This window comes from Electrophorus electricus, chromosome 3 (assembly GCF_013358815.1).
Source record: "Electrophorus electricus isolate fEleEle1 chromosome 3, fEleEle1.pri, whole genome shotgun sequence".
Taxonomy (NCBI): Eukaryota; Metazoa; Chordata; class Actinopteri; order Gymnotiformes; family Gymnotidae; genus Electrophorus; species Electrophorus electricus.
The window spans coordinates 29080993-29107500 of NC_049537.1; the positions used below are offsets into that span (position 1 = coordinate 29080993).

The window sequence follows — 26508 nt, forward strand, 5'->3', positions numbered from 1 at the left end:
GCTGGTGGAGCAGAGTTTCTCACCGCATCGTCGCCGAACATCGCTTGTCTCTTCGTGTCGATGTTGGCTGTTCTTAACAGTGTTGCTCAGATGCTGTGGTTTAAACCCACGTTGTCAATCCTATAAAACGAAATGCTAGAATAGCTTGAAATGTACAAATACAGTTTTTGTGTTTACAGTCTTAAACTGGTTTATTAATTTTGGTGAATTTTTGTTTTTTTCGTGGCCGGCCGTTTCAATTATTAAATCCCGTTAATACTATTGATTTGTTGGACTACGTGAGTGTATGTACGACCGTCGAATGGCATTATCGATGTTTTCTGCCCACTTTGAATCAATCAGATTAAGCATACGGACGTTGACAGCTACGAAGGCAGTGTAAGACGCAGTGGATCTTGGTGTCTTAATGCCACACGGTGCGATGTAATGCTGATCTCCAGATCTGACAGTGTACTAATATAGGGGATAAGCGCATGGTGTGTGAGCCTTCAGCTTCACACGGAGCTTGCGTCCCCCCTTTCGGGAATAAAACACTGTTTGGATTAAAAAAAATGTTTTTCTTTCCTTTACTGCAAAATTGCAGATGACTAATTTCACACATGGCTGAACACACTGTCTTCAGCACTTCCATTTTTGTTTCCAAGATCTCATGAATGAAGATGTTCTGTCTCCAGTCAGGTTTGTATTGCCAGTCACTTGTCTCTATTGGAAACACCTTCCTTACACCTGCACCACTTTTCTTCAGGTGCACTTGTCTTATATTCGTGTTTGTTTACAGTTGCAGACTGTAGGTTGTCTGTGGCCACGCACAGTTAACTCCTTTACCCAATTTACTGCTGGTGTGTGTGTGTTTTAAAGAGCCACAACTGGCAGGACATTTGGGTGACGACTGATTCCCAGCCCAGACGTAGTAGTGGTGTGGTAGTGGACGATGTGCTGGTTTGGGTGTTGCCGAAGCTTTGGCACATGTTGGTGTCACTGCTGGGTTACGAGTGAGTCTGCCACCAAAACCATCCAGCCTACAGAGGGCCTGTGGTCCAAAACTGACTACTAAACTGGAGGCTGCCTAACACAAACTGTAGAGCTCTGGGCTGTAATCATACACCTATAAGGTGCCTCTGGGTATCAGAGCTGCATTCTTTTCTCAGTTCCACTGTGGAGCCAATTCAGATTTTCTTTTACTATGTCTGTCTAACAGCCTATAAAATGTTAAATGGCTTTTTTTATATACAGCCTATGATTTGTCCTCCCTGTTCTTACAGATGGAATCACATGTCTTTCCTGGGCAGCTGCTGTTAACTATAGACTGGATACTGACATGTGCTTTGACTTCAATGCCATGCGACACAGTTCAGACCAGTGACTGTCAGAATCTGTAATCTAGTGTTAATGGTTAAATTATGACCACAGCATAGGATGTACTCCAGTTGTTCTGTGCTTTGTTATTTATTTCTTCACATCTGGTGAGGGATTTTGTATATAGCAGATGAGTCACAAGATGACGTTTTATTTTGTCTGATGAGGCTGTGCTGTAGATCCCGAGGTGTGAATGATGGCAAGGGTGGTTTTAGTGAACAGCGCGTCAAAGACTGCATCCTCTGTTTCTGGAGCGCAGACAGCGCTGGACACAGACACTCATTTCTCTCTAAAACGTTTTGAACTTCTGCTGTCACTTCTCCTTTTCTCTGTGCTCTCACTGGCCCTCTCTTGTGCACCTCACCTAGTGGAGTCTGTCTGACAATTGAGCTCTCGCGTCTTCTGCTTGCAACTCTCTGCTTTGCTCCTTCTCGCCATTTGTACCCTCCTCGACTCAGCCCTACCCCCGCCCCCTCGCGCCTCCCTCCTTATTGTTAGACTGCGTCTAGCCAGGAATGGTGGCGTTGAGCCGGATGAGATGTCCGTCACCGAGTACCCCAACTCTGCTTTCTCTGAAGTCATTGGCTTATCGATGCGCAGATGCAGGATATAGTTTTACTATGAATTTCTCGAGTCATGATCTGTATTGTCTGTCTGCATGGGAGTTTGAGCCCACCCACTGTGTGTGTGTGTGTGTTGCGTGTGCTGTGAGTGGTGTGAGCGCTGTGTGTGTGTGAGAAGGGGAGTGTGTGCGTGTCTCCTGTCGCAGGTTGCGTCTGGCTGTTGCCAGGTGCAGTCTTCGACTCTGGGGCGAACACAGAGATGCAGCACAAAGGAGGGGGGTTGGGCCAAGGTGTTGCCATAGAACAGCTCATCTGGAACTACAGATCATGAGAGAGAGTGAAAGATAGAGACAATATGTTTGACATAAGATGTAGGTGGGGCACTTATGGATGGTACAAGTCATAATTTCATGAATGGAAAAAGGAAGAGGGGCTTGGCCTGGACACCCATGCGTGGCTAATGGCTTTTCACACCCGATAGTTAGAGCGCTAGTCCGGCTCCTGTGAAACGGGAAGAAGAGAGCGAGGCGAGGATGCTTGGACAGCGGCGGGAACGTCTGAGCTCCAGACGGAGGGTCTTTGTCCGTCTTTGTCCGTTTCCCATGGAAACAGTGTCTTGTATTGGCAAGTATAGTGACGGAGTGCCGTGAGTGGGACTTGAATCTGCGGCACGTCACTTTGTACTCAGTCTACTAATACTGCTGGAAGCTCGTCTCGGCACAAAGCGTTCCAGTTAATTGATCTTTTGTGGTTGAACTCTGAATTCTCTACATGTCAGCAGATATCAGATATGACCATGACTCCAGAAAGCCTTGAAACACATGTTCACACATGTGTTCAGTCTCACCCCTACAAATGCATCACCTGTAGTATTGACTTCAATTAAACAGTTTTCCTAAAGGTGGTATAATAAACCAAACCTAAATGGGAAATACCAGAGTGATTCTTTTGACAAAAGAGCAATACCTCTGCCAACAGAAATAAAGAATGATTTTTATTTGTTATTGGCTTCTCAGCCTGTTGCTCCTTGTCTTTCATGGCTTGCTGATTTTCTGTTTGAGGTCCTTGACCTATGTGGCTCCATTTTTTTGCTGATTCATAGTTCTATTCAGATTTTACTACCAAGCACTAGTGGCCTGTGTGTCCTTCCTCTTCCACTGGCTGAGGTCTGTTCCAAATCACTGTGAATATTTTAGCCACCTGCCAGGCATACAGGGCTACAAATGCCCTAGCCATTACGCAGCCGAGCGGCAATTTCCTGACTCATAAAGGAATGCCTGCTATCTTTTTGCTGTCTCTTGATTTCACATGACCCAGTACAGAAATCGCATTGTTGCTGCTTCCTTGTCTTCGTTCTCTCTCATTCTCTTTCTCCTACCTCGCGTTCTCTGTAGCTGTGCCCCTCTCTTCTCCGATTCTCACAGTGACCTTTGTGTGGGACTGTTGTGCTGTGTCTCTGTGACCCAGGAGCTCCCATTGTGTAATTGTGCATTGTTTAAGAGACGTGACACTCCGTCTGCGAGGCTGGCGGTGCAGGGTCGCATGCAGACATAAATCTTTGCGGCTGTCGATTCGGAGAGCGAGCCGCACTGCACGGAATTCAGATCAAAGCATCTGGCCAGTGGAGTTGTTTAGTTGTAGTGCTATGGAGTTGTGCCAGAATGATTCTCAGCCTGAACTTAACTCAGCCTCACAGAAAGGGTGTTGTGTTAACACCCGTATCGGGTATTGATTTAATCCCGTTTTTTGAGTCTGGTTTTGGTGTTGAACAAGCTCGATTGCACTGTGCAATAGGCTGTACAAATCTCCTCCACCCTGTGGTCTGCTAAGCTCATCTGTAAATAACCAAACTTGCTTTTCCATTCTATGTACCATGCTTGTTGAGATGTGGAGATCTGAGTGCTAAAATTAAACGAAGCTTTCATTTTGAAACACACGTCAACCGCACTAGTCCCCCTGGTCAGGGCGCAGGGCTGGCTGCCCAGCTTCACATCACGTTGCATCGTAGCAGCGTATATCGTATGAGGCATTGATTTGCTATTTTTAGCTCACAGCTTGTGATTTTGGGAAATAGTTTATTGTGTTTTTCATGGTGCTTTATGTGAATGATAAAAGAATTGTCCGTGTGCAGCAGAGGGGGCGGAGAGCTCGTGAATGGCCTCGGCTCCGGGTGCCCTGGGCCTTTTCCTGCCTCTGCAGGCTCATAGATCTGTTGTGTTTTTTTTATTTCATTTCATTGAGGTCTCTTAAACCACGCACTGCCTGTACTGTGTAAAAAAGATCTCCAAGTCCTGCGTGTATGCTATTACTGTCAAACAGTGGCAGTGGAGATTTATCAGGAGCCTTGTGGCGAAATGGCAGAACTGTAATAATTACTGGAGACCAGCGTGCTGTCTTGGCCTTTTCTGTTGACGGTGTTTAGGATGCGTATGAAGGGTGGTGTGTTTTCTGCATCAGTTTGGCATAAGCTTCACTAATTATATCCTGCACACTGTGTACTGGGAATTGGTTGTCAATAGCAACCTGAGGTTTGTTTTTTTTTACTCTCTTGCTTACTCTCCCCCTCTCTTTATTTGACATCCAAAATCTCTGTTTCGGGAAGATATGGAAACCCCTGGACCACCAGTTGCTGTTGATCATTAATATTCACTCACTCAGTTTTTCTCTCTATTATATATATAATCACTTCATTGGCATGCACACTGACTGACCATCATCACTCAATTTTGAGCTTTGATTATGGATCAGTATTACATATTGAATATGGTATAACCTGATCAGATACTGCTTTGTAGAAATAAGATTGCATTGCTTTGTGTCTTCACATAATGGTAAGATACTTCTGCAAACAAGATGCACTGCTTCTCATTTGATCCCCTCTTGCTCTTCATAACAGGACAGACTTGCGGTTGAACAATTGGATGAAGCTTCCAGTGCAGTGGGAGGTTAAATGTGAGCCCTGCTTTGGGTTATGTTACCAACAACTACGTATATAACAACTGTCTGCTCTAGAAACTATGCTCATCACAGATCGATGTGACACCTCTGTGGGCTGAGAAATTACTACAGCAGGTTCAGATTGCTGCCAGACTACAGCAGGTGGTTCAAACTGACTGACTGCATCTTAGGGCTTGTCAGGTGACCCATTCTTGGACGTGCAGGAGGTGCTACCTTTTGCTGGTTAACTAGTTGGGTATTCAACTAGCCTTTTTTTTTATCTCATTGTATTAGGATGCTGAGTTGTCATGTGACAACTGCCTTGCGAAATAGTTTGAATGAGAGAAACAGCACTGGGTAAAAAGCAAGGTATGAGGTGTTGATGCTGTCAACCCTCCAGATGATCGCACAGCCCTTTTCAACCAAAATATCTCTGGTTCTTGAACTGGTCCTGTTCAGGTTCTTAGAACTTTGGTGCTGTTTATAAAACTGGCCCAGGTATGCACCAGTTTTTATTGGAACTAAGGATGCGTCATCCACACAGTGTGTTACACGACAGAAGTAAACAGTAGTAACGACGTGGCTGAACACACATTTGCCTCTGAGTGTTTGTGCTGTTGTTATAAATGATTGTTTGTTTGTTTTTTTTAATCCAAAAAGCAAGTGTAGGTCAACAATCGGCGATGAGAGTAAATTATTATTTGTTACGGGTGAAGAACGTGCAGGAAAGAGAGGAACAAGTGGAAATCTCCAACTGAAAGAAAAAAGAAACAAAGGAAATATTAAATAAGTTACAAAAATAAGTTAAACGATGTTAATGTAATTAATTGAACTATATTAAAATTCACATAATCATGGAAATATAAGAACACTACATGTAGGCTAATGGATAATGCAGTCACCCTCCCATTATGGTTCATCACGGTTCCAGCTGGGAAAGGAATGTTTGGGTTCCGGGACCTGTATATTTTTGGTGGGAAAACATCGACCGGTTCAAAATTAGGCGCCCGAACTGGAATGGAACCTCTTTCACGTTGGTGAAAAAGGACTGACTGAGCTCAGCTGTGGACTTTAAATATTTCAGTGTCTGCAACAATATGAGACAATCTCTACAAAGCCAACTGCTTTTTGGTGATTTTCATTAATAAGTGAAGTTTGTTTTCTTTGCCCTTTTGTAATGATAAAATTGTTTAATGATCAAATGTTCGGAGTTATGCTATGAAAGGTTTCTATCTTACCATATAGTTGTGTCCAGTCTGAACATCTATTTATTAATAAATGCCAAAATAATTCACACTGGAAATTCATGCATATTCCAAAAGATGTGCCCTGTGATGAGAATTCTTTGGAAGCAGGGGTTATTTAAGATTAGGGCAGTAAAGACATGGTCATGACATGACCGGCATAACAGAATTCACATCTGAATTCGTTTTGCCAAGCCTCATGATCACAGCCTCTTTTTAAGTCAGAAAAACTTCGCCTTCAAGCTCTTGGCATCCCAGAATGGCGCAGCCGGATTTAGCGGGCAGACGAAAGAGTGCGGCGTGATCCGGACGGAAGCAGGAGAGAGTGACTGTGGTGGCGGCGTAACCCACTTAATGGGCCCACCGCCTATGCAGCCTGTGGGGGGCTGCCAAGATTAATGACCGCGGGAGCGCCGCGCGGTGAGTCATCGCCCAGCCGGGCCTGCGTCGTGGCCACGGCAACAGTGACGGATCACAGTCGCTCTGGACCGACGCTGACCGGTGCGGATGCCCAATGAGGAGGAGCTGGACTAGAATCGACGGTTGCCACGGTAACCCTCGATTTGTTTTTAGTAGCTGAGTGTTGTAAAAGACACGCAGAGTGGATGGTCTGCGCGTAGCACTAATTCATAAGATGCAAGGTGACCTAGGCGACGATATTAAAGATGCAACAACGTTAACCCTTAATGTTGAAAAAGACATATGGGTACACATGCGTGCGCATGCACGCATGCCTGTTCGCGTCGTTTTCCTTTTTGCATCACTCCCTTAGTAATTGTCTTTATTAGCTCCCCTGGAGTTTTTGTTCTTTCTTGGCCATGGGTCTTAAAATACACACGCACATAAATTTGCATGCATACACACCCTCGTACCCAACGCTTCCTGAAGCTTCCTATATACCCGCCAAACCAAATGTGCAATTAGGTGCTAAAATTGAAAACCATACTCTCGAAAACTACAAAATATTCCCAATATTTAAGGCGCTTGTTTGATTTGTAGAAAAGCCTGTTCATGGTATATACTCAAGCCTCCTTTAGAAACACCTTTCTAACATGCCACTGGCCCGTCATCTCTGGCTGCTCTATTCCCATACTGCATTTGGGTTGGCCTTCATCAGTGGTTACTGCCGTGCGCTGCTTATTCTTGGGTTTCGGCTGCTCTCGGCTCGTGTCACTGCCCCCGGAAACGTGGCTTGTGCCTGACAGACACATACCAGCGTGCCGCTGCCGTGCTGAGATTGCTCCGCCACCCAAACGCACTCCTGCACAGCAGGCTGGTAGTGCCGGGGTCAGAAACTGACCAGAGATGGCTGGCATGTTGCTCATAGCAACACAGCTCCTACAGTCTGTAACTGCACATATGGGAGATGGGTGTACCTACTAAACTGGCCGGTGAGCGAGGCTCCAGAGTACGGTGTAGCTGAACTCATCTTGGCAAGTTTCTTTTCTTTTTTCTGCTCCTGTGAGAGATTCTCTTTCATCTCTCCCTCCTTCCACCCGTTCCTTTCCCTCCTGTTCCTCTGTCCTTCCAGATCTCTATACTTCTGGTCACTCAGTATCCCCTGTGGATTGGTTGCCTTTGGCCCCACCCTCTCTCTCCACCCTCTAGCGTTCACTCTCTGCCCGCTAGCATTCACACTTTGGCTTGCCCCCTAACCTCCTCCTTATCTCGTCTCCCTCTGGGTCTCCACTCTTCTAGTCTCTGGGAGACACGCGTCCCTGCCCGTGTCAAATATAGCGCACAGCCAGCTCATCTCTTACCGCTGTCCCGTCAGAAATGACGAAAAGGAAAACTAGTAGTGTAATACCCGCCGTCCTGCACGTGAGGCTGGTCCAGCTGTCCACGCACTGTGACTGTCCTTAAATAAGACCTGATTTGCAGCTGCTGGGGACCCTTATGACGGGCAGTAATTGTGTCGGTCAGGCTTAGTTAATGTTTGTTTACCTGCTCACTAACTGGAGTTTGCTGTGTCCTCTTGGCTGTGCCTGTACTCACAGAAGTGGGCCCATCTCTCTCCGTTTTGTCTCCCCTGTCTGTCTGTTTCTCTCCCAGGCCCTGCACCAGCTGTACTATGACCCGAACATTGAGAATAAGAACCTGGCACAGAAGTGGCTGATGCAGGCTCAGATCTCGGCGCAGGCCTGGCAGTTCTGCTGGGCTCTGCTCCGCCCGGACAAGGTGAGGACGCACCTGCTGCTGGTCCCCAACACCCTGCTCGGTTTCGCTCAGCCCCTGTCTGTGCCTCCTTATCTCAGTCTACAGATTGAAGTGATAATATTCTGGAATTATTAATCTGATAATAAGTCATATTGTTTGTCTGTAGTGGTCCCTTATCCTGTTGACTCTTTTTAAAACAGAAATGAGTAGAAACCCAGCGCATATAAGGTCAGGTCACTGCCTCCAAGTAGAGCCCCCCCCCCCCCGAATAAGTAAAAATAGGCCATCTCTGTACGATTCATTTGGCTGTGTTTACTGGACAAGAAGTCAGCAATTTCATATCGTGGCAGCTCTGTTTAATGTCCTAAGTGTCTTTCCTCAGGTCCCAGAGATCCAGTACTTCGGCGCCAGCGCCCTCCATACCAAGATCTCCCGTTACTGGGGCGACATCCCCGCCGAGCAGTACGGCACGCTGAAGACGCAGCTCTTCTCGCAGATTGCACTGTTCGCCTCGGGCTCCAAGATCGTGCTGACGCGCCTGTGTGTGGCGCTGGCCTCGCTCGCCCTCAACATGATGCCCGAAGCGTGGCCGGGGGCCGTGGGGGAGATGGTGCGAGCCTTCCAGGAGGAAGGGGGCGCCGCCGACGGCCGCGCCCGCTGCCTGGCCCTGCTGGAGCTGCTCACCGTGCTGCCCGAGGAGTTCCAGACCAGCCGCCTGCCCCAGTACCGCAAGGGTCAGGTGCGGGGCGCGCTGGGGCGGGAGTGGGCCGCTGTGTGCCCGCTGCTGCAACAGCTGCTGCGCCAGCCTGAGTCGCCGGCGCCTGTCAAGGCCCGCGCACTCAAGTGCCTGTCCAGCTGGGTGCTGCTGGACGTTCCGCTCAGCGAGAGCGAGGGCCTGCTGGAGGCCGGCTTCGCCGCACTCGCAGACCCCGAGCTCTTCGACACCGCGGTGGAGGCCATCGTTAACGCCATCTCGCAGCCCGACTCGCAGAGGTGAGGCATGCACGCCTTTCCCGAGAACCGGAGTCCCGTGTTGTCGTTCTTCCTGCTCGCTCCATCCAGCAGGTGTACACTACTTACAGGAATCTGGAGGAGTTTATTCCAGTAATTTTCAGAGGGAGCCAGATGTAGCAATGTTATCGTTAATGGGAGAAATTGTCACAGTGTGCAGCTCTCAGTATCTGGGAGGGAGGTGTTAATATTTCAGGGACACTTACGGAGCAAATGGCAAGCACGAGCATTGGTGTCACGCCATCAGATTAAAATGGCAGGTTCGTTTTATAGGGAGTTTTTGTTTTTACCAGTTTCTTCTTCTTCTTAAGCAGTTTATTTTCAGGAATGCTGAATTGATTAAAAAAACGTTACTTTTTTCAGCGCGGTTACTGCTGTCCTAGCGTCTAATTTATTAGCAAACAAAATCTCACATCGCGCACCATAAAAATGTTATTTGTCAAGTATCATATTATCAGATTGTTTTTTGCCATATCGTCCGACTCTTGTTAGTGAGTTGTTTTATGTACTTGGAACGGGGTGTAGGACTGGTAAGTGAGAGCTGAGAGTTGTTTCCATGCCGTCGATGTGGGTGGAGTGTTTGGAGCCTTCACTGTTGTTCTTGAGCTGGTCACTGTACACACGTAACAGGCGAGAGATGCACCCCTCCGACACCAGGGACACCCCTGACACTACTGATGATACTGACACTGCGGACATCAGAGATGGTCCGGCATGTGCGTGTCAGCATGTGAAGGATCCACTTATGTGCGCGCGCACACTCCCACCTACACACATGCATGTACACGCACACTCTTGCCCACACATACACACACTTGCCCAAACGTATGTGTGCGCGTGCACACGCACGCGTTCGCCCACACGCTGTCTCACCCACACGCTCTCTCACCCACACACACATGCGTGCACACACACAATCTGGCCCACACACTCTCTCACCCACATGCGGGCGTGCCGCTGTACGGTGCTTTAGGTTCAGTCATTTTGTGATGGTGAAGACAGAATGGCGTCATTGAGGGAAGGAGAGAAGGACACTCAGGAAGTGATCGGAAATATGGAGGGCTTGTGTGAAAGAGTGTGTGTGTGTGTGTGTGTGTGTCCGCACGAGTGTGCGTTCACATACATTTTCACATATGTGAAAACTGCATTGAAAGAAAGCTGCATGTGACCTCTGGGTGTGCCTAAAAAGACACTTATGTACATGATTAGTGGATGGGCAAGCGTAGGACATCAGTGGAGCCTGTGAGCATGTTCCTGAGAGCGTGTGTGTGCGCGTATGCGAGTGTATGCATGAGCGAACGGTTGGATGGACCTGGAGGAGAAACGGAGCAAACAAAGAAGACAGGAAGGAGAGACCCACCAGAGGACGAGGGGAAGACACCGAGGGACCAGGCGAGAACAGCCCTGAGGAGCCGGGGAAAGGGGGGTGATAGGGGCTCATTTCAAGGCTGGCTGGCGTTGCCATGGAGATAGAGCCAGGCACTGATGTCTTGCGTGCCGGTTGGTTCGGATGTGGTAAGCACCACCCCCCCCAACCCCGCCCGAGAACGATAGGGATGCAGAGAACGGAAGGACGTGGTGGAGAGGCTGACTTCTAGACGCGGCCTTTATTTTAGCTTTGTCCAAGAGCAAACAAGCATGATGTACCTCTCCCTCACACTCGTGTACACCCCGGTAGGAACACAAACGGCTGCAAGCAACCTGAGAGCGGCTGTCAAAGAAAAGATGCAGATTACAATAAATGAAGGTGAATGAACAGCACAGTGCAGCATTCACACAGTTTAAATTCATCATAGTTCTTTGTCTCTCTGTTTTTTCATGGATATGTTGAACTTTTAGGCTCTCCCCAGTTTTTAAAAAAAAAACCCAGAAAATATAGAATATGCCGTTGCTCTGGTCCCGGGGTGGTCGCATCGTTATTGTCGCCGACGAACCCGGTGTGCCCTTGTAGCCTTTCATATAGTTGTCCTTATTTACAAAATGGGGCAAAACAGTATTGCTGGCCATATTTTGCCGGTACTGAGGAGCAGCAGTAGGTGAGTGCAGACGCACAGCAGACACGCCGTTTCAGTGCTGAGGGTCGTGTCTGGCTTTTCACCTTTAGAGAGATGGGCCATATGTCACGGCCACTGAAAGGACGCTCTGGATTGTTTGTAGTAGTAACCCCTGTCCCCACTCAGTTTATATGCCTTTTACTGTATTTCAGTGAAGCTGGCATTAGTTGATGTTTGCATGAGTCGAAACACACTCGTTCATGTACACTTGAATCTTTTTCTTTACTTGCTGTCTGTACTATTCCTGTTACTGTTTTTGATTGTTTGGAAAAAAAAAAAAAAGTTATGCACAGCACTCGGTTAGACGTGTGTGTGTGTGTGTGTGTGTGTGTGTGTGTGTGTGTGTGTGTGTGTGTGTGTGTGTGTGTGTGTGTGTGTGTGTGTGTGTGTGTGTGTGTGTGTCATACAGAGAAAAGGAAGTAGTAGATGAGGAGTAGTAAATACAGCATTAGAATGATACCTGTCATTTTGTACCACCAAACCTGCAGTGTCTTTCCTCACCGGAGAGACGGTGACCAGGGCACTTGCTTTTAATCCCATTGGGGTACTGGAATAAACAAACACACACAGAGTGTTCTGCAGCAGCAGATGGGACACACAGTGCTGCAGGGCTGGACTCGGGCTCAGTGTGGGCCTGCTATCTTTTTTTTTCTTTTTTTTTTTTCTTTTTTTTTTAGTCACCAAATGCAGCATATTTTTTCTGTTGCTAAAAGGTTGTTAATTGGATTTTTAAAGGCCATGTAAAGGCCAGACTTGTCAGTTCTGCACCATTCCCTCCCATACAGCCCCACCCGTCTCCACTCTCCTTTGCTCACTTCTCTCATCCCCCCCCCCGCCACCCCAACCACCCGTCCCTTGCTACCATCTCGCTCACTGTTTAAACACATTACAATCAAGTGACTTGGGAGGATGCTATTGGACCGAGTGCATCTTGTTGCCAGGCAACTCATTTCATGTGTCTCCTGGCGGCTGAGCATAATTGCAGGGTTTTGGGGGAGAAGGGAGGGAGCGTGGGGGAGAGAGAGAGAGAGAGAGAGAGAAAGGGAGGGAGGAGAGAGAGAGAGAGAGAGAGGGCGCATGCTGGAGTGAGAGATGCTGAGCATGTGTGAGCAGACAGCAGGATGTCTGCGAGGTCGCTGCAAGGAACCCAGTTTGTGCCAAATCTCTTTCTCACACAAGCGTCTCTGAGAGAGCAGGAGCTGGCCAGAGACAGCACAGAGACCACCAGCAGACAACGATCCACTCAGATCCCTAAAGGTCCAACTCCACTTATCAATCCTTGGACAACAAGACAACAACCACTTTCTTATTGTTGATGGAACATTTTACAAACCCTGAGCACCCAAACAGCTTGTCTCATTCTTCTGAGATTGGGCACCAGTATCGAAATGGCAGCCATATGCTTTTAGACTTAAGTCAGAACATTAGTTATGTTATCTCAGCCTTCAGGTGTGACGGAAAAGTGAAAGAAATTCGAACAAAGGAGAGGTCACCCTAATAGCATTCTTACTTTTCCCTGAGCACGATAACACTCCTCCAGGAAAATGAATATGGTGTCGTTTTACTACCAAAAAAAAGTCAGAATTCTGCACTGATTTTCCTGGGATTGTTTCATTATTAAAAGTTTTAAGAAACATTTGTTATTCCATGTCAAGGTAATTATTGGCAGTAACACTAGTTACTTTTAATGCATGTTGTTCCTTTCTGCCTGCCAAGTGGTTCTCTCTGCTGTCCAATGGCCTTAAAGATGCTAAGCCACCAGTCGAGCTACTTAACCCCCAGAAGAGGAGGGGCGAGAGGATTTTCCCAAATGAACAATGGCCTCGCCTCCTCTATAATTCACCAACCTCCTCTTTCCCTGCCTCTTACAAGCCCAATCTCTCCCTGCGTCCCTTCTGAAGAGCATTCAGACAGAGGAGATGAAAACCATCACCATCCTTCCGGCCCTCGGCCTCATCTGTGGGTTGTAATATCATTCTACGATGATTCTGCGATGAAGTGTTACCCTTCGTTTATGTGCCCACACAGATAGACGAATGTTGCTGCATTTTTATATTCTGATGCTAATGTGACACCCCCCCCCCCCCCCCAAAAAAACAAAAAAAAACAGATCAAGGGCAAACAAGCAGAAAACACGGTTTACACCATCAGACCGTGGTCATGGATGATTTGAGGATGAAAATTAAACAAGATTGTGTGTTCCAAGAGCAGCAGTGGCAGTTTGAAAAGCAGCTTGTCATGAGTCTCCTTTCATTCATTAAAATTAATCTCAGCGAGTTTATCTCAGGACAGCTCAGGTGAAGATAGAGGATGAATACCCAGGTATTTGTGCTAGCAGGTCTCCAAGTAAATGCACTGCCACGGCAAAGGTTCTCTGAGCAGAGGAAGCAGAATCCACTGGTGCAGCCTTTGAAAGTTGTCGTCACGGGAGCCACGTCTGTGGAGCTCCTGATGTTACCCTTAGTCTGCACCAAGTTAACATATCCCTGCTATAAAGGGAGACTGGAACAGCAGAGGAACACGCGTGTTCAAGGGTGCAGCAGGAGCCGGCGGAGAGGCAGATCACAGACTGCTCCAGAAAAGCCGAGTCCGGAGTCTGCAGGGAGTCAGCAAAAAAAGTAATTGCAGGGAGTTGAGTTGGGAAAATTGGGTACCGGTTATAGTGACTGAAGTATATGAAAAGAGATTGGGGATGTGTTAGAGTGAAAGGTGCTGTGAATGAAAATATAGGCTGGCAGGCTGGTTGTTTTTTTTTTTTTTTTTTTTGTTTGTTTTGTTTTTTGCATCCTTTTGGAAAAGATGTCAGTGTGCTTTGAAGAGAAAATTATGGAATACATCAACAAATTAACTCTTGGTGTCTTGTTTGACTCCTTGATATTTGTTAACAATATAGATTAGAACAGTTTTGGGACCGAGCAGTTTAATTTCGTCCCAATGCTGAGCCTTGAAGCACTCCTAAGAGGGACTGTGAGCAAGATGCAGCATTTCTTCTCCTGCTAGTTATTGTGGATTATTGTCTGTATTGCTGTCTAATACATTTGAGTTCTATATAAGAAACAGGTAGGAGTGTTTTCTGCTGTTTGTATTCCAGGTACGTGAGCACTCTGCTGAAGCTGGTGCCACAGGTTCTGCAGCTGCAGGAGCAGTTACGAGAGGCTGTGCAAAACGGAGACATGGAGACGTCACACGGCATCTGCCGAATCGCCGTCTCCCTGGGAGAGAACCATTCCAGGTACGTAGAACTCGGCACGCCGACGGATTGCTGCAGGCATGACCGGAAGGCGGCTTGCGTTTCAACACAGACCTCCCTTGCTGCACGTCCCTGTGTGCAGGCACATGGTCCAGTAACTGCGTGTGACACTCTCTTGGCTAGAGCAGCCGCTGGTCTCAGTGACCAGGGCGAGCCATGTGCAGCCCTGCTGGGACTACGGTAACGTTATGTCCCTGCGCTCATGTTAAACCTCTACCACTCATCCATGTCTGTGCCGTCACGCTCGCACAACCTGTGCAGTCAACCCCACTTTTAGGGGCTTGACTGGCATGTTAAAAATCTGTCAATAAATAAATAAAGACAGACACACACACACACACACACACACACACACACACACACACACACACAAGCCTAATAGCAATAAATAAAAAATCTGTTGTACCTCTGAGTGAGTCATTTTGGTGGTTATTATTTCTGATCATTTGAGGGTTGTGGGAGTGTTGTGACGCACATACTTGTGTTCCTTGTTCCACAGGTCCCTGCTGGAGCAGGTGGAGCACTGGCAGAGTTTCCTGGCCCTGGTCAACATGATCATGTTCTGCACGGGTATCCCTGGCCACTACCCCGTCAACGAGACCACGAGCTCCCTCACGCTCACGTTCTGGTACACCCTACAGGTACGTCGTACCTGGCCACCTGGCGGCTTTCCGCCAGCCTCCTTCACTGGGAACAGCTTTGAGTTCACCCCCAAAACTGTGTATGCAAGCTCTGCAGATTTGATGTGCCTTCAGATCACCATCAAACCAAAGCTTTATCTGTATGCTGTCAAGACTAATAATAAACTGCCCCAGTTAGTTGTTCAGTCCACCTTAAATTTTGAGTGCTTTGTGCTGCGCTTATGCACATAAAATTTATTATGCCATAGTTTTCCCCACCCCAAAGTGTACAGGCTTTACTTCAGTTGCTGAAATTATGTATATGACCCGTGTCTGTGTCTGTGTGCGTGCGTATGATGTATATAAATAGCTTGACCTTTATCATGAGGATAATAAAGACGCCTGTCCTTGAACTGCAGCTCTGATCACTCCAGAACACTCCATCCCCGCTGCTCCTGTATGCTGGTGTGTTTTATACAGCAGGCGCTTTGCATCCGTAGCCGTGTGTGCACGTTTGTGTGAGTGTTGGTCCCCGACCGTCTTACCCTCAGTCTTTATCCCTTTTCATCTCGCCAAAGCTCCAGAGTCCTCCCCTCCTCTCCCTCCCGCCTGCGCTCGGGCCTCTGAGAACACTAGCGTTTCCGCCGCCGATGGTTCGTTCGCTGGTTTTTCTCGGCGCGCCGTGCGGGCAGCTTTGTTAACCCTTTGTGCACGTACGGGTGTGTTCACGGCAGGACGACATCATGTCGTTTGAGGCGGAGAAGCAGACGGTCTACCTGCAGGTGTACCGGCCTGTCTACTTCCAGCTGGTGGATGTGCTGCTCCACAAAGCCCAGTTCCCCACGGATGAGGAATACGCCTCCTGGACCTCCGATGAGAAGGAGCAATTCAGGATCTACAGGTGGGTACAGCCGTGTGGCAGCACAATTTCCATTCCTCATTCTGTATACATCATGGGTGTAATTTTTAGAAAGGATGGGGAAACAGAAGAAAATAAAAAATAAAAATATATATATATATATATATATATATATATATATATATATATATATATATATATATATATATATTTATTACACACACACACACACACACTCATATACATACGCACGCACACACACTTTGCACACCTTTATAAAACCTTTGTGTGTTTGAGTCTTTTTATTTCTGTGTGTGAGAGAGAGATGGGGGGAAGAGATGCATAGAGAAAACGTGGCTACCCCTCTACGTGTGTGCGCGTGTGCTGTCAGTTTCCACTGAAAGTGTCCGCCTTAGACTGTTGTGAAAATATGATGATACTTATTTCACTTGGCAGTTTTTTTGCAGAATTTTTTTGAGGCACACAAGAGATGGTGACAGATGCTGTCTAGCCAATTCTGCCTTCCAAATCTGAATCTGTTTGAGAGGGTGAGACGGAGAACTATTATTTGGGTAACTTTCACTCTCTGTTTTAGGGTGGACATATCGGACACGCTGATGTACGTCTATGAAATGCTGGGCGCAGAGTTGCTTAGTAACTTGTATGACAAGCTAGGCAGACTGCTTACCAATGCAGAACAACCAACGTCCTGGCAGGTCAGAAAACACACATTCACTAAAGCCAAAGAACATGCTTTCTTGTCTTCTTGATTAACATTTGGTTGCATTCTTAATTTTATTTATTTACTTAATGACGCATCCATGTTTACGGCCTGTTTGTGTTTAATCATGTTTGTTTGTTTGTTTGTTTGTTTACCCCAGCACACAGAGGCTCTGCTTTATGGTTTCCAGTCTATAGCGGAGACGATAGATGTTAACTACTCTGATGTCATTCCTGGCCTGATAGGCCTCATTCCACGGATCAACATCAACAACGTTCAGCTTGCAGACACCGTCATGTTCACTATAGGTTCGTCTGCATGTTTGAGAGTTTTAAGGTGCAAACATTGTCCATTGTGCAAGTCTGACAACTCAGTGAGTCATGTTGCCTCATTGCATTTAATTTGTCTTTTTAACCTTTTGTTTTATAGTTTTCTCCCCCTCTCTTTCTTTCCTCCCTTCCTCTCTCCCCCCCACCCCTCCGTAGGCGCGCTGGCTGAGTGGTTAGCTGATCACCCAGTCATGTTGAGCAGCGTGTTGCCGCTGGTTCTGCAGGCGCTGGGCAATCCCGACCTCTCTGTGTCCAGCGTCTCTACCCTGAAGAAGATCTGCCGGGAGTGCAAATACGACCTGCCCCCCTATGCCACCAACATCGTTGCCGTGTCCCAGGTGACCTGTGCGCCTCTCCTCTTGCCAGGGTGCCTCATGTAGTGACGCGCTGCTCTCCTCGTGAGTCACGTGATTCCTCATACACACTGTGGGCTAACATCCCTCCTCTTCTCTCCTCCCCTCCCCTCCCCTCCCCTCCTCTCTCCTCTTTGCTGCAGGAAGTACTCATTAAGCAAATCCACAAGGTCAGTCTCTTCCTGCCTTTCACAAGTCCCGAGAGACGCAATCAATAATATTCAGTCCTTCTCCAAAATGGGGATATTTACAGGATGGCCATGCATCTCATGTTCCACTGGCAATTTTCACACTGGAGCTTTTTTTTCCTGCACTCACACCTGCTCGCGCTGCGAGTTCTATACGTTTGGTTGAGTGTGAAGACTGTTTCCGAGCCCAGGAGCGGTCCGGAACACCGATCTCTGGTCTGACTGAAAGTGGTAGTCTGGGGTTCGCTTGTGGTGAGCTCTGGTGTGCTCCGCAGCGGGTGTGGAAGCTATCTGCTCCCAGCCCTGCATATGGGGCTGCGTGATTGGTTCGTTTTGTAATGTGGCTGCCTATCATGCTCGTTCCCTTTTCGAGTTTCATGTATTTTCTGAGTAAACAAATGCTCACTATCCAGATAAGCTTTTTAAATCCATTTTTTCTCACCTAAAATTTTTTGCACAGCACTGTAAATATATTTTTACAGGAAAAAGAAAATCTATACATGTGCAACGCAACAAAAATCTTCTCATACGAGAAAGGCTCCTTCTCTGCAGGTGTTCCTGAAATTCTATACGTGCCAAAAGCGCTGCTCGTCTCCGCCTGGGTGTTTCTATCCAAGTAAAATAATTTAAAAAATGCAAACAGATGAAGCTTCTTCATGCCATTTTACCAATCTAAGAGCAGAAAAGTGATGTAGAGGATCGCAGTCAGTCCACGGTTCGGGTCGATAATGAGTGATAAACCTCCCTCAAACAAGCCCAGACTGGGTGCGGATTCCAGTATGCAGGATAAGTGTGAACGCCCTAAAAAACCTTGTAAACGGTTCCAAAAATAAATGCGATATTTAAAGTCTACTCTGGTATTTAAAAAACACCTTCTCAGTAAACATAACATGCATAATTTTAATTATAAGGCATTTTACTAAGGCATAGGTTGACTATAGGAAATCTCTCTCTCTCTCTCTCTCTCTCTCTCTCTCTCTCTCTCTCTCTCTCTCACTCGCGCGCTTTCTCTCTCTCTCTCTCTCTCTCTCTCTCTCTCTCTCTCACTCGCGCGCTCTCTCTCTCTCTCTCACTCGCTCTCACTCACTTATCCCCGCCCCTAGACGAGTCAGTGTATGTGGCTGATGCAGGCACTGGGCTTTCTGCTATCTGCGCTGCCAGTGGAGGACATTCTGCGCAACCTGCACTCTCTCATCACGCCCTACATACAGCAGTTGGAGAAACTGGCTGACGAGACGGTAAGACCCTGACCCCCCGGCCGCGACACACCAAGTCCCCCCGGGGTGGCGCCCCCAAGCCGACCCCACTTAGCTAGTGTGGCCGGACTTCCGTAAACAGTCACACGAAACCTGTAAACCTGTTCGTAATATTCATTTATTAATATTCATTTCATAATATTCACAATGTGTAACTTCTAACTGGCATCTCACCATTGACCTCTGAAATACGATCTTTAGGAAACCCCACCATTAGGTTTTAGGGCTGATTTATTCTAGTATCATTGTATACAGACTTGAACTGAGTTCATCAGTTCCTTTTCTGATTTCAGGTCAGATTTGTGGATCTCTGTTGACTAATTGTTTTAGACCTCACTATAAACTTAATTTACAGTTTAGACAAACTTCTCTGTTCCGACAGGTGACATCAAAGAGCTGCTTGAAGGTTATTGGGGCTTTGCTTGTTGTCATCTCCTGCCAGACTAGTAAAGACTGCGGGTGTATGTTGTTTATCTGACTCTCATCTTGGCCGTGTTCCATATGAACAGACTCTGTGTGTGCGCTCTGAATGCTGTCCTGGAACAGTTCTCAGTGGGGCCAGATTGGCATTTCAGTGAACTCCGGAAACCATGCCATAGGCCCAGCCTAGACTAATGAAACTAACATACACGCGCGCACACACACTCCGAACTGTAATAAGTTCAGGCCCTCTGCCCTGTGTTATTGAGATGAGCCATTCGAGGCAATACCAATATCATTTTCTCATCATTGTCTTTACTTATATTTTTGGATCCAATTTGGGCACCTTAATGTGACGTAAGATATATTTCAGCTCTGTATAACGTTGCAGCACATTATCCATGTCGGACAGATTCTAGCTGACTAGGCTAGGTTCCTGTGCTGGGGGTTTATTTATGAATGGTAGCCACTCCTGTCTTCAGATGTCACTGCAAGTGTGTACTATGTTTCTTGGGCAGTCATAGTAGGGTGTAGAATGCACTCACACCAGCCCAGAATAACCCACGCAGACAGATTAGTCCCTGCACAGGCTACACAAATAAAACCATGCTGGTTGTTTATCGGTTCTTGAACATGGATGAATTCCCTAAGAGAGAATGAGACATGGACAGGATAAACTCCTCTACAAACACACACGTGCACACCTCCAAGGCGCACACACACACACACACACACACACACACACACACACACACACACACACACAGAGAGAGTTGCACGCGCGCACACACACACATTCAGCCTGGGAACATTTTTCTGTAAATGTCAGACATGCTCAGCCTCTTGCTCCCAGTGCAGGCTGGACAGTCAACAGACCACCGAGATTAGTCATTAAAGGCTTTCCACTTTTATTCTATCTATTTATGAATCACCGGTTCAAGAAATGTCAGAACCTATGAAGCGTTTTATCTCCTGCTCACATATTCTCTCTCTCTCTCGCTTACACACACACTCTCACTCACTCTAATGCGGTCTCTCACTCATGCAAGTGCAGATTTCCTCTCATGATGGGCCTTTCAGAAGAAGGCATTGCATCAGACTCAGGGAGCAGGCTCCTGGTCTCCCCCCCCCCCCCCCCCCCCCCCCCCCTTAAGCTTTGGCAAACACTGACCCCTAGTGGTGCATGCAAGAGTAGTAGCATGGTGAAGCTATTTTTAGGAGCTGCATGAATGTCTGGAACATCATTAGATGATGAAATCATAGTGGCCTTGAACAAGAACAGTGACTGATCAATGGATGTATGTAAATGCCAGTTGAATCATGTTATTTATAGATTTCTAAAGTACCTGCAATTAAATAAATGCAGACAAATGTAATATAGCTTTTGCATTAGAAAAAAGAGCTTGTGTTTTAACATTGACCATTTTTTTCTTTGTTTTGGTATCATGTTACTATAGAATTTACTATATTGCTATACTATAATATAATATAGATTGAAGCTGTAGTGTATATAATTATGTAATAGAATATTTTATGATATAATAAAAGTGAGCCTATACCCCCCCCCCCCCCCCCCAACTAACCGGGGAGGCCGTCCTCGCCTGACTGCTTGGAGGCTGTTTGCGCTGATACTGGGGTTTTGATTGATGTTGGGTAGGGGAACCCTTTCATGACGCCATCTCCTCTTCCACCAATCACGTGTCTGTTGCCGTGGCACTAATAGCAGTGATTAGAACCCGATGGTTGTTTAAGGACTCTTTAATTGCTTTGCACGCTCCCTCACTGTCACGCTCTCTGTCTGTTTCGTCTTATCTTATCTCTCTGGGGTATAATTAAGGGTTTGTTTAAACGTTTCCACAAACACTATAATTTGCTATCGTTTTAAATGGCAGGACAGCTGACCATTAATTTGTCCTCTGCCATTATCTCGTTTGGCTCTGTAAACTCTGAATGCTTTTGATTAGCACCGTTCACTTAAAAATAACTTTGCTTAAATCAACAGGAACGTTCTTATTTGCTCTCTGTCTCTGCAGCCCAACCCCTCTAACAAACTGGCCATCATCCACATTCTGGGCTTGCTCTCAAACCTCTTCACCACTCTCGACATCACCAAGCAGGAGGAGGAGTCTGGGGACAGTGCGCCGCCCATCAAATCAACCCCGCCCCAGACTGGCCCCAACCCAGTGAGTGCTGTCTTCTGTCTGGTCGCGAGACTGTAAGCTGCGTTATGCCTGAAGTCTGAAAATGTTAGAACGTCTCTGTATGTGCATGATGTGGGGTGGATGGTTTTAACTGTACCGCCGTTATCGTTTCAAGAACGAATGCGACTGTTAACCCTGCAAAAGAGACAGGGCAGGCTGTCTGCTGTGCAGTATTACATGCTGTGAGTGGCTACATGGTGGTATGAGTATTTCTGTGGGTGTAAGATGTGTCCTAAAACATTTAGTTAATACTATGAAATAAATCACTACTGAGTCATCTCTGTGTGTGTGTGTGTGTGTGTGTGTGTGTGTGTGTGTGTGTGTGTGTGTGTGTGTGTGTGTGTGTGTGTGTGTTAGGTGGTGGTGGTGTTACAGCAGGTCTTTGCCCTCATTCAGACTGTTCTCAGTAAATGGCTGAATGACTCCCAGGTTGTGGAGGTAAGATCTGAACTTTCTCCTTCATTTGGCCATGTCTAGATTTCTCACGAACTGATTTGCCTTTTCGTCATCTCTCCTACTCATTTTATGCCAATTACAGGTGATGCAGTTTATCTTGCATTAATGAAAATGTAACAACTGCAATTGTTAGGCTTTCTCTCCCTTTCTCTCTTCCTCCCCCGTAGGCTGTGTGTGCTATCTTTGAGAAGTCAGTAAAGACTCTCCTTCATGACTTCGCGCCGATGGTGTCCCAGCTGAGTGAGATGTTGGGACAGATGTACAGCACTATACCCCAGGCCTCCGCGCTGGACCTAACACGCCAGGTGTGAACGTGCTCTGGTCCCATGGATTACTGTTGCAGCGCGCTCACTTGCACTGATCGGTGCAGAAATGACAGCCAGCTCGCAAAACATGGCATGCCTCTTAATTACTGCTGCTTTAGTAAAATGTAATGGGATTTTACTCCCATGTCTTTGGCGTGGTGGTTAGATGCTGTAAGCGGTCAGGTAGTGGTCTTTTTTTACTTTTTACATCCAGCAGGCTGCTGCTACATGCAGTGATTGTCCTTTACGTCTGTGACATTTCCTGAGTCCACTGCCCTCTCAGAGGTTCTCGCCATACCTGCCTCCCTTAATACATCAGAGCTCACAGTGCTTTTCAAAATAGTCATTTAGTAATTAATGCTGTTACAGAAAAGAGCTTTAAAACAACAGTTCTTGGGTATGGGTGAGGGGCTGTGTGTATGTGTGGGGGGGTGTTCAGGTGCTCTATATATATATATATATATATATATATATATATATATATATATTCCGTTTGTCTCTTATTCATTATGTCTTCAGATGATGCATATATTTGCCAGTGAGACAGACCACTTCCCCCCGATTAAAGCCCTGTTTGAGCTGGTCACCTCCGTCACACTCACCATCTTCCAGCAAGGTACGCACCACCAAAGAGCGCCCGTCATGTTTCCACGAAGCCGAACTGCGCAGAGGTGCAGCACGTTTTTACTTTAGGCTGCAGCATTGCCAAGGGAAGCAAACATGTTTTTACTGTAATCCAAGTATGGTGAAAGAGACAATAAACAGCTCTGAATCATCAACACCTCGTACCCACACACACACACACACACGCACGCACGCGGGCGCGCGCTTGTTTGTCATGCTGTGTTCCAGATATGGCTGGTCATCGTCCACTGCTCCTCCTGTCTCCCCTTTGCTTGTCCTCTGTCCCGTGTTGTGTTGTGCTCCACTTTCTTTTCACCACTGTGTTCACCTATTAACAGACATTGCGTTTCTCTGTGCCTGATAACCCTCTTATCTCTAGCAGGTCCCTTTACTGTGGCTCTGAGGAACTGACGTGGCCTCTGTTCCTTTGACTCTTTGGCCCTTCTTTGTTTCTTTCATTTTGGGGGGGGGGGGGTTTGTGTGGGAGGGGTTTCTGGGTTTGGGGTCTGATGAGGGTCTTGTTTGGAGTGTGGGAACAGCTAGGGGAGGGGAGTTTTGGGGGCTAACCACTGCCCCACTCCCTGGGGAGGCTGTGATGACCAAGCACTCACTAGGGCAGCGGGGGAAAATGTGTGTGTGATTTGGGTTAAGAGAAGACCTGAAAAAAACGTGTCCAAGAGAGAATCCAAAACCAAAGAGAGGGAGAAAGACAAAAAAAAAAAAAAAAAGACAAGACGTCACAGTAGCAGGTGCCTCCTGGGTTCCCACTCCAAACCCACCTCGGTTCTGTTCTGTTGGTTCTGGTTTTGGTTGGTTTCTCCTTCGGTTTGTTCTTTATCCTTTCTCCAAACTGACTCATGACCTTTTTCTTTTTGGTTTGGCTTTTTGGAGACGTCTTCAGAGCCTCCCATGCTCGCCCTCCCCCTTTTTTGTCACACGTGCAATTATTTCAACGAGATCCTTTCTGTTGTCTTTTCTTTCCACATGACTGTTCAATCTGTTCAGTTGCTGTTTGTATATATTATTCTTCTTATTATTTCTTAAGTTACATCTTTATTATATTTTAGGGCCCAGGGATCATCCTGATATTGTTGATTCATTTATGCAACTCCAAGCTCAGGTGTGTTTTTGGTTTCTTATTTCATTCACTTTGGGTTTCTGTCTCTCTCTCTCTTTCTCTCCTATCCCTTTCTTTCTCTCCCTTTCCCTTTCTTTCTGGTCTGTTTTTTAAGGGTCTGTGGCGACCCTCATTTTGGCTGGGCTGTGAAAATGACAGAGGGGCTCTATTGGATGACTCGCACGTTGTTCCCTCTAATAATCTTGGTTCCAATAAGTGTGCTTCCGCCCCTCAGAAATGTGATTGGTCATTTCAGAGGATGGATGCCACCCAAGCAATATGCACATTCTGGGTGAACTGTGAGTTGGGGTTCTTTTCAGAACTATTTCTAAACCCATACCTTAGCTTTACTGCTGAAATCTATTCCTCAGTAGTCTTCTGAGTGACTAGGAAACATCAGTAATGCACAATAATATCAGTTCAGCATCTGTATGGTTCAGTGCAAGGATCAGAGACATGATCAGGGCTAATGTAGCATTACTATTTTAATACACGTTTTGGATGAGCCAGTATATGTACGGCAAGTGAAAGCTGTGTCTGTATGCAAAAAGTACAGGTTGTTTTTAGGACGATTTTGTATTTTCGCATATATGGCTCTGGCCCTTCCCCTAGTTGATGGGCTCAAGCGGTTTTGAGCCAATCAGAAATGAATAAGGCTAATAATAATTTCGTATTATTTGCTTTGTTGTTATTGACATATCAGCAAAGATATTATATATAATGTATAGACAGAAATTTCTCTTTATAAAGCGATGATTAATAGAGAAATTTAAAAACAGCTAGAACTATTTGTTAATAAAATGAATAATAAAATGTACAATTTGGGTCAAAATGGAAAGAAAACCGTCACAGTGACCTGATCAGGGTTAGAGTCCCTGAAGCCCCTCCTCCCAGTGTCAGGCCAGCCCCAAAACACCACCACCACCACAAAATTAATGAATATGCTAATGAAGCAATTCCACTGAATTGGCACCCTGTTTCCCATTGGTTGCCATGTCTCCTCTCGTTTCTGTCTTTGGCTGGGCCTGAAGCCCACGCCCGTATCTCTCTTCCTCTCTGACCTTCTGTGCCCTCTCTCCCTCCTTCCTCTCATCCTCAATGAGTTCCTTAATGCATCAGTTGTCTTTATCCGTACATGTTACTTAGATTTCTGTTGCGTATTCAGTCCAACTAAGCAGAAAGGATAGAGATCACAGTGAAAAATAAAAAAAGAAATACAACAGAAGACAAAATACAAGTCATACCACCTTTAGTTTGACCTAAGTTAAATTTCAGTGTTTGATTTTTTGCAGTTGATTTCTTACTTACCTGATCTGTTTGCATTGAATAAGTTCACTGTATATTTGGTTGTTTTTGTTAGTTAGAATTAATTAGAAGACAGGGAGGTCATGAAGTTGGGAGGGGAGTGGGCGTGTCTTGCGAGGTTCCAGAGGTGGATCTTAAGCTGTATGCTGTGTTCATTGGCTGTGTCTGCTTCGTAGGCTCTCAAACGGAAGCCCGATTTGTTCTTATCTGAGAATCTTGATGTGAAAGCAGTGTTCCACTGTGGTAAGTGACCCAGCCTTTAGAGGCCATGCCAACAGGAGCACTTTGTCATACTGACATGGGTGATGGGTCTAGTTTATGGCGGAATGTCTTGGAGAAGTTGAAATAAAACTAATGTGACGCTAGTTTGACGTGAACTTCCTGGTCCCCTGTGTGCAGGTGTTCTGTCACTCAAGTTTCCAGAAGCTCCCACTGTCAAGTCCACCTGCCTGTTTTTCGTAAGTTAAACAGTATTGCTGTTTGGAAGCTAAATTGTTCATTTGTGCTGCTATGGGTTGGAATATAGGTAGTGATTAAGGTACTTGATTTTTCTGTAATCGGAAGGTTGCCGGTTCAAGCCCCACCACCGCCAAATTGCCACTGTTGGGCCCCTGAGCAAGGCCCTTAACCTTCAATAGCTCAAGTCAGTACTCATTGGCAGCTTAGTGGTTAAGGTACTTGTCGTCGGAAGGTTGCTGGTTCAAGCCCCACTGTTGGGCCCCTGAGCAAGACCCTTAACCCTCAATTGCTCAAGCTGTACTCAGTCATAAGTGCCATAAATGTAAATGTTATCCTTGACGTGTAACTCTGTTGTCAGTATCCTGTGACTAACATGTTTATTTCCTGCAATAATTCTTCAGCTGATGTGTATTCCTGTGTTGAACAGACTGAGCTGTTGCCACACTGTGCGGACGTCCCGCCTGTAGGTCAGGTCGTGCAGGACGACGGCAAACTCCTGCTGCTGGCCGTGCTGGAGGTCAGTGCATGACGCGCTGCTCTTAACCTCTTGCCTGTGTCTACAAGTCATGACACGTAACGGTCGTGTGCGTGTGTCTGTGTGGCAGGCGATCGGCGGTCAGTCCTCTCGCAGCCTGATGGACCAGTTTGCTGAGGTGCTGTTCTGTATGAATAAGCACTGCTTTGGCCTGCTCACCGTCTGGCTCAAAGAGGCTCTGCAGTCTC

The 26508-nt window shown here is 46.6% G+C and overlaps 1 protein-coding gene across 2 annotated transcripts in view; it reads left to right on the forward strand.

The window, feature by feature from the left end:
- ipo13 (importin 13) overlaps positions 1 to 26508 on the forward strand; it is a 28023-nt gene that overhangs the window by 630 nt on the left and 885 nt on the right. The window contains exons 2-20 of one of the 2 annotated variants that reach the window (XM_035524573.1): positions 8153 to 8278; positions 8640 to 9250; positions 14414 to 14554; positions 15072 to 15213; positions 15927 to 16093; positions 16647 to 16767; positions 16933 to 17080; positions 17258 to 17439; positions 17598 to 17624; positions 18746 to 18880; positions 21352 to 21501; positions 21877 to 21957; positions 22143 to 22280; positions 22800 to 22896; positions 23972 to 24024; positions 25503 to 25569; positions 25726 to 25784; positions 26213 to 26302; positions 26391 to 26508. The exon at positions 26391 to 26508 is cut by the window's right edge and continues 64 nt beyond it. In XM_035524573.1, coding sequence (XP_035380466.1) covers positions 8153 to 8278; positions 8640 to 9250; positions 14414 to 14554; positions 15072 to 15213; positions 15927 to 16093; positions 16647 to 16767; positions 16933 to 17080; positions 17258 to 17439; positions 17598 to 17624; positions 18746 to 18880; positions 21352 to 21501; positions 21877 to 21957; positions 22143 to 22280; positions 22800 to 22896; positions 23972 to 24024; positions 25503 to 25569; positions 25726 to 25784; positions 26213 to 26302; positions 26391 to 26508 — 2653 coding nt within the window. Of the gene's footprint in view, positions 1 to 8152; positions 8279 to 8639; positions 9251 to 14413; positions 14555 to 15071; positions 15214 to 15926; positions 16094 to 16646; positions 16768 to 16932; positions 17081 to 17257; positions 17440 to 17597; positions 17625 to 18745; positions 18881 to 21351; positions 21502 to 21876; positions 21958 to 22142; positions 22281 to 22799; positions 22897 to 23971; positions 24025 to 25502; positions 25570 to 25725; positions 25785 to 26212; positions 26303 to 26390 lie in introns of those variants that run through there. The other variant, XM_035524574.1, reaches the window with a different exon arrangement.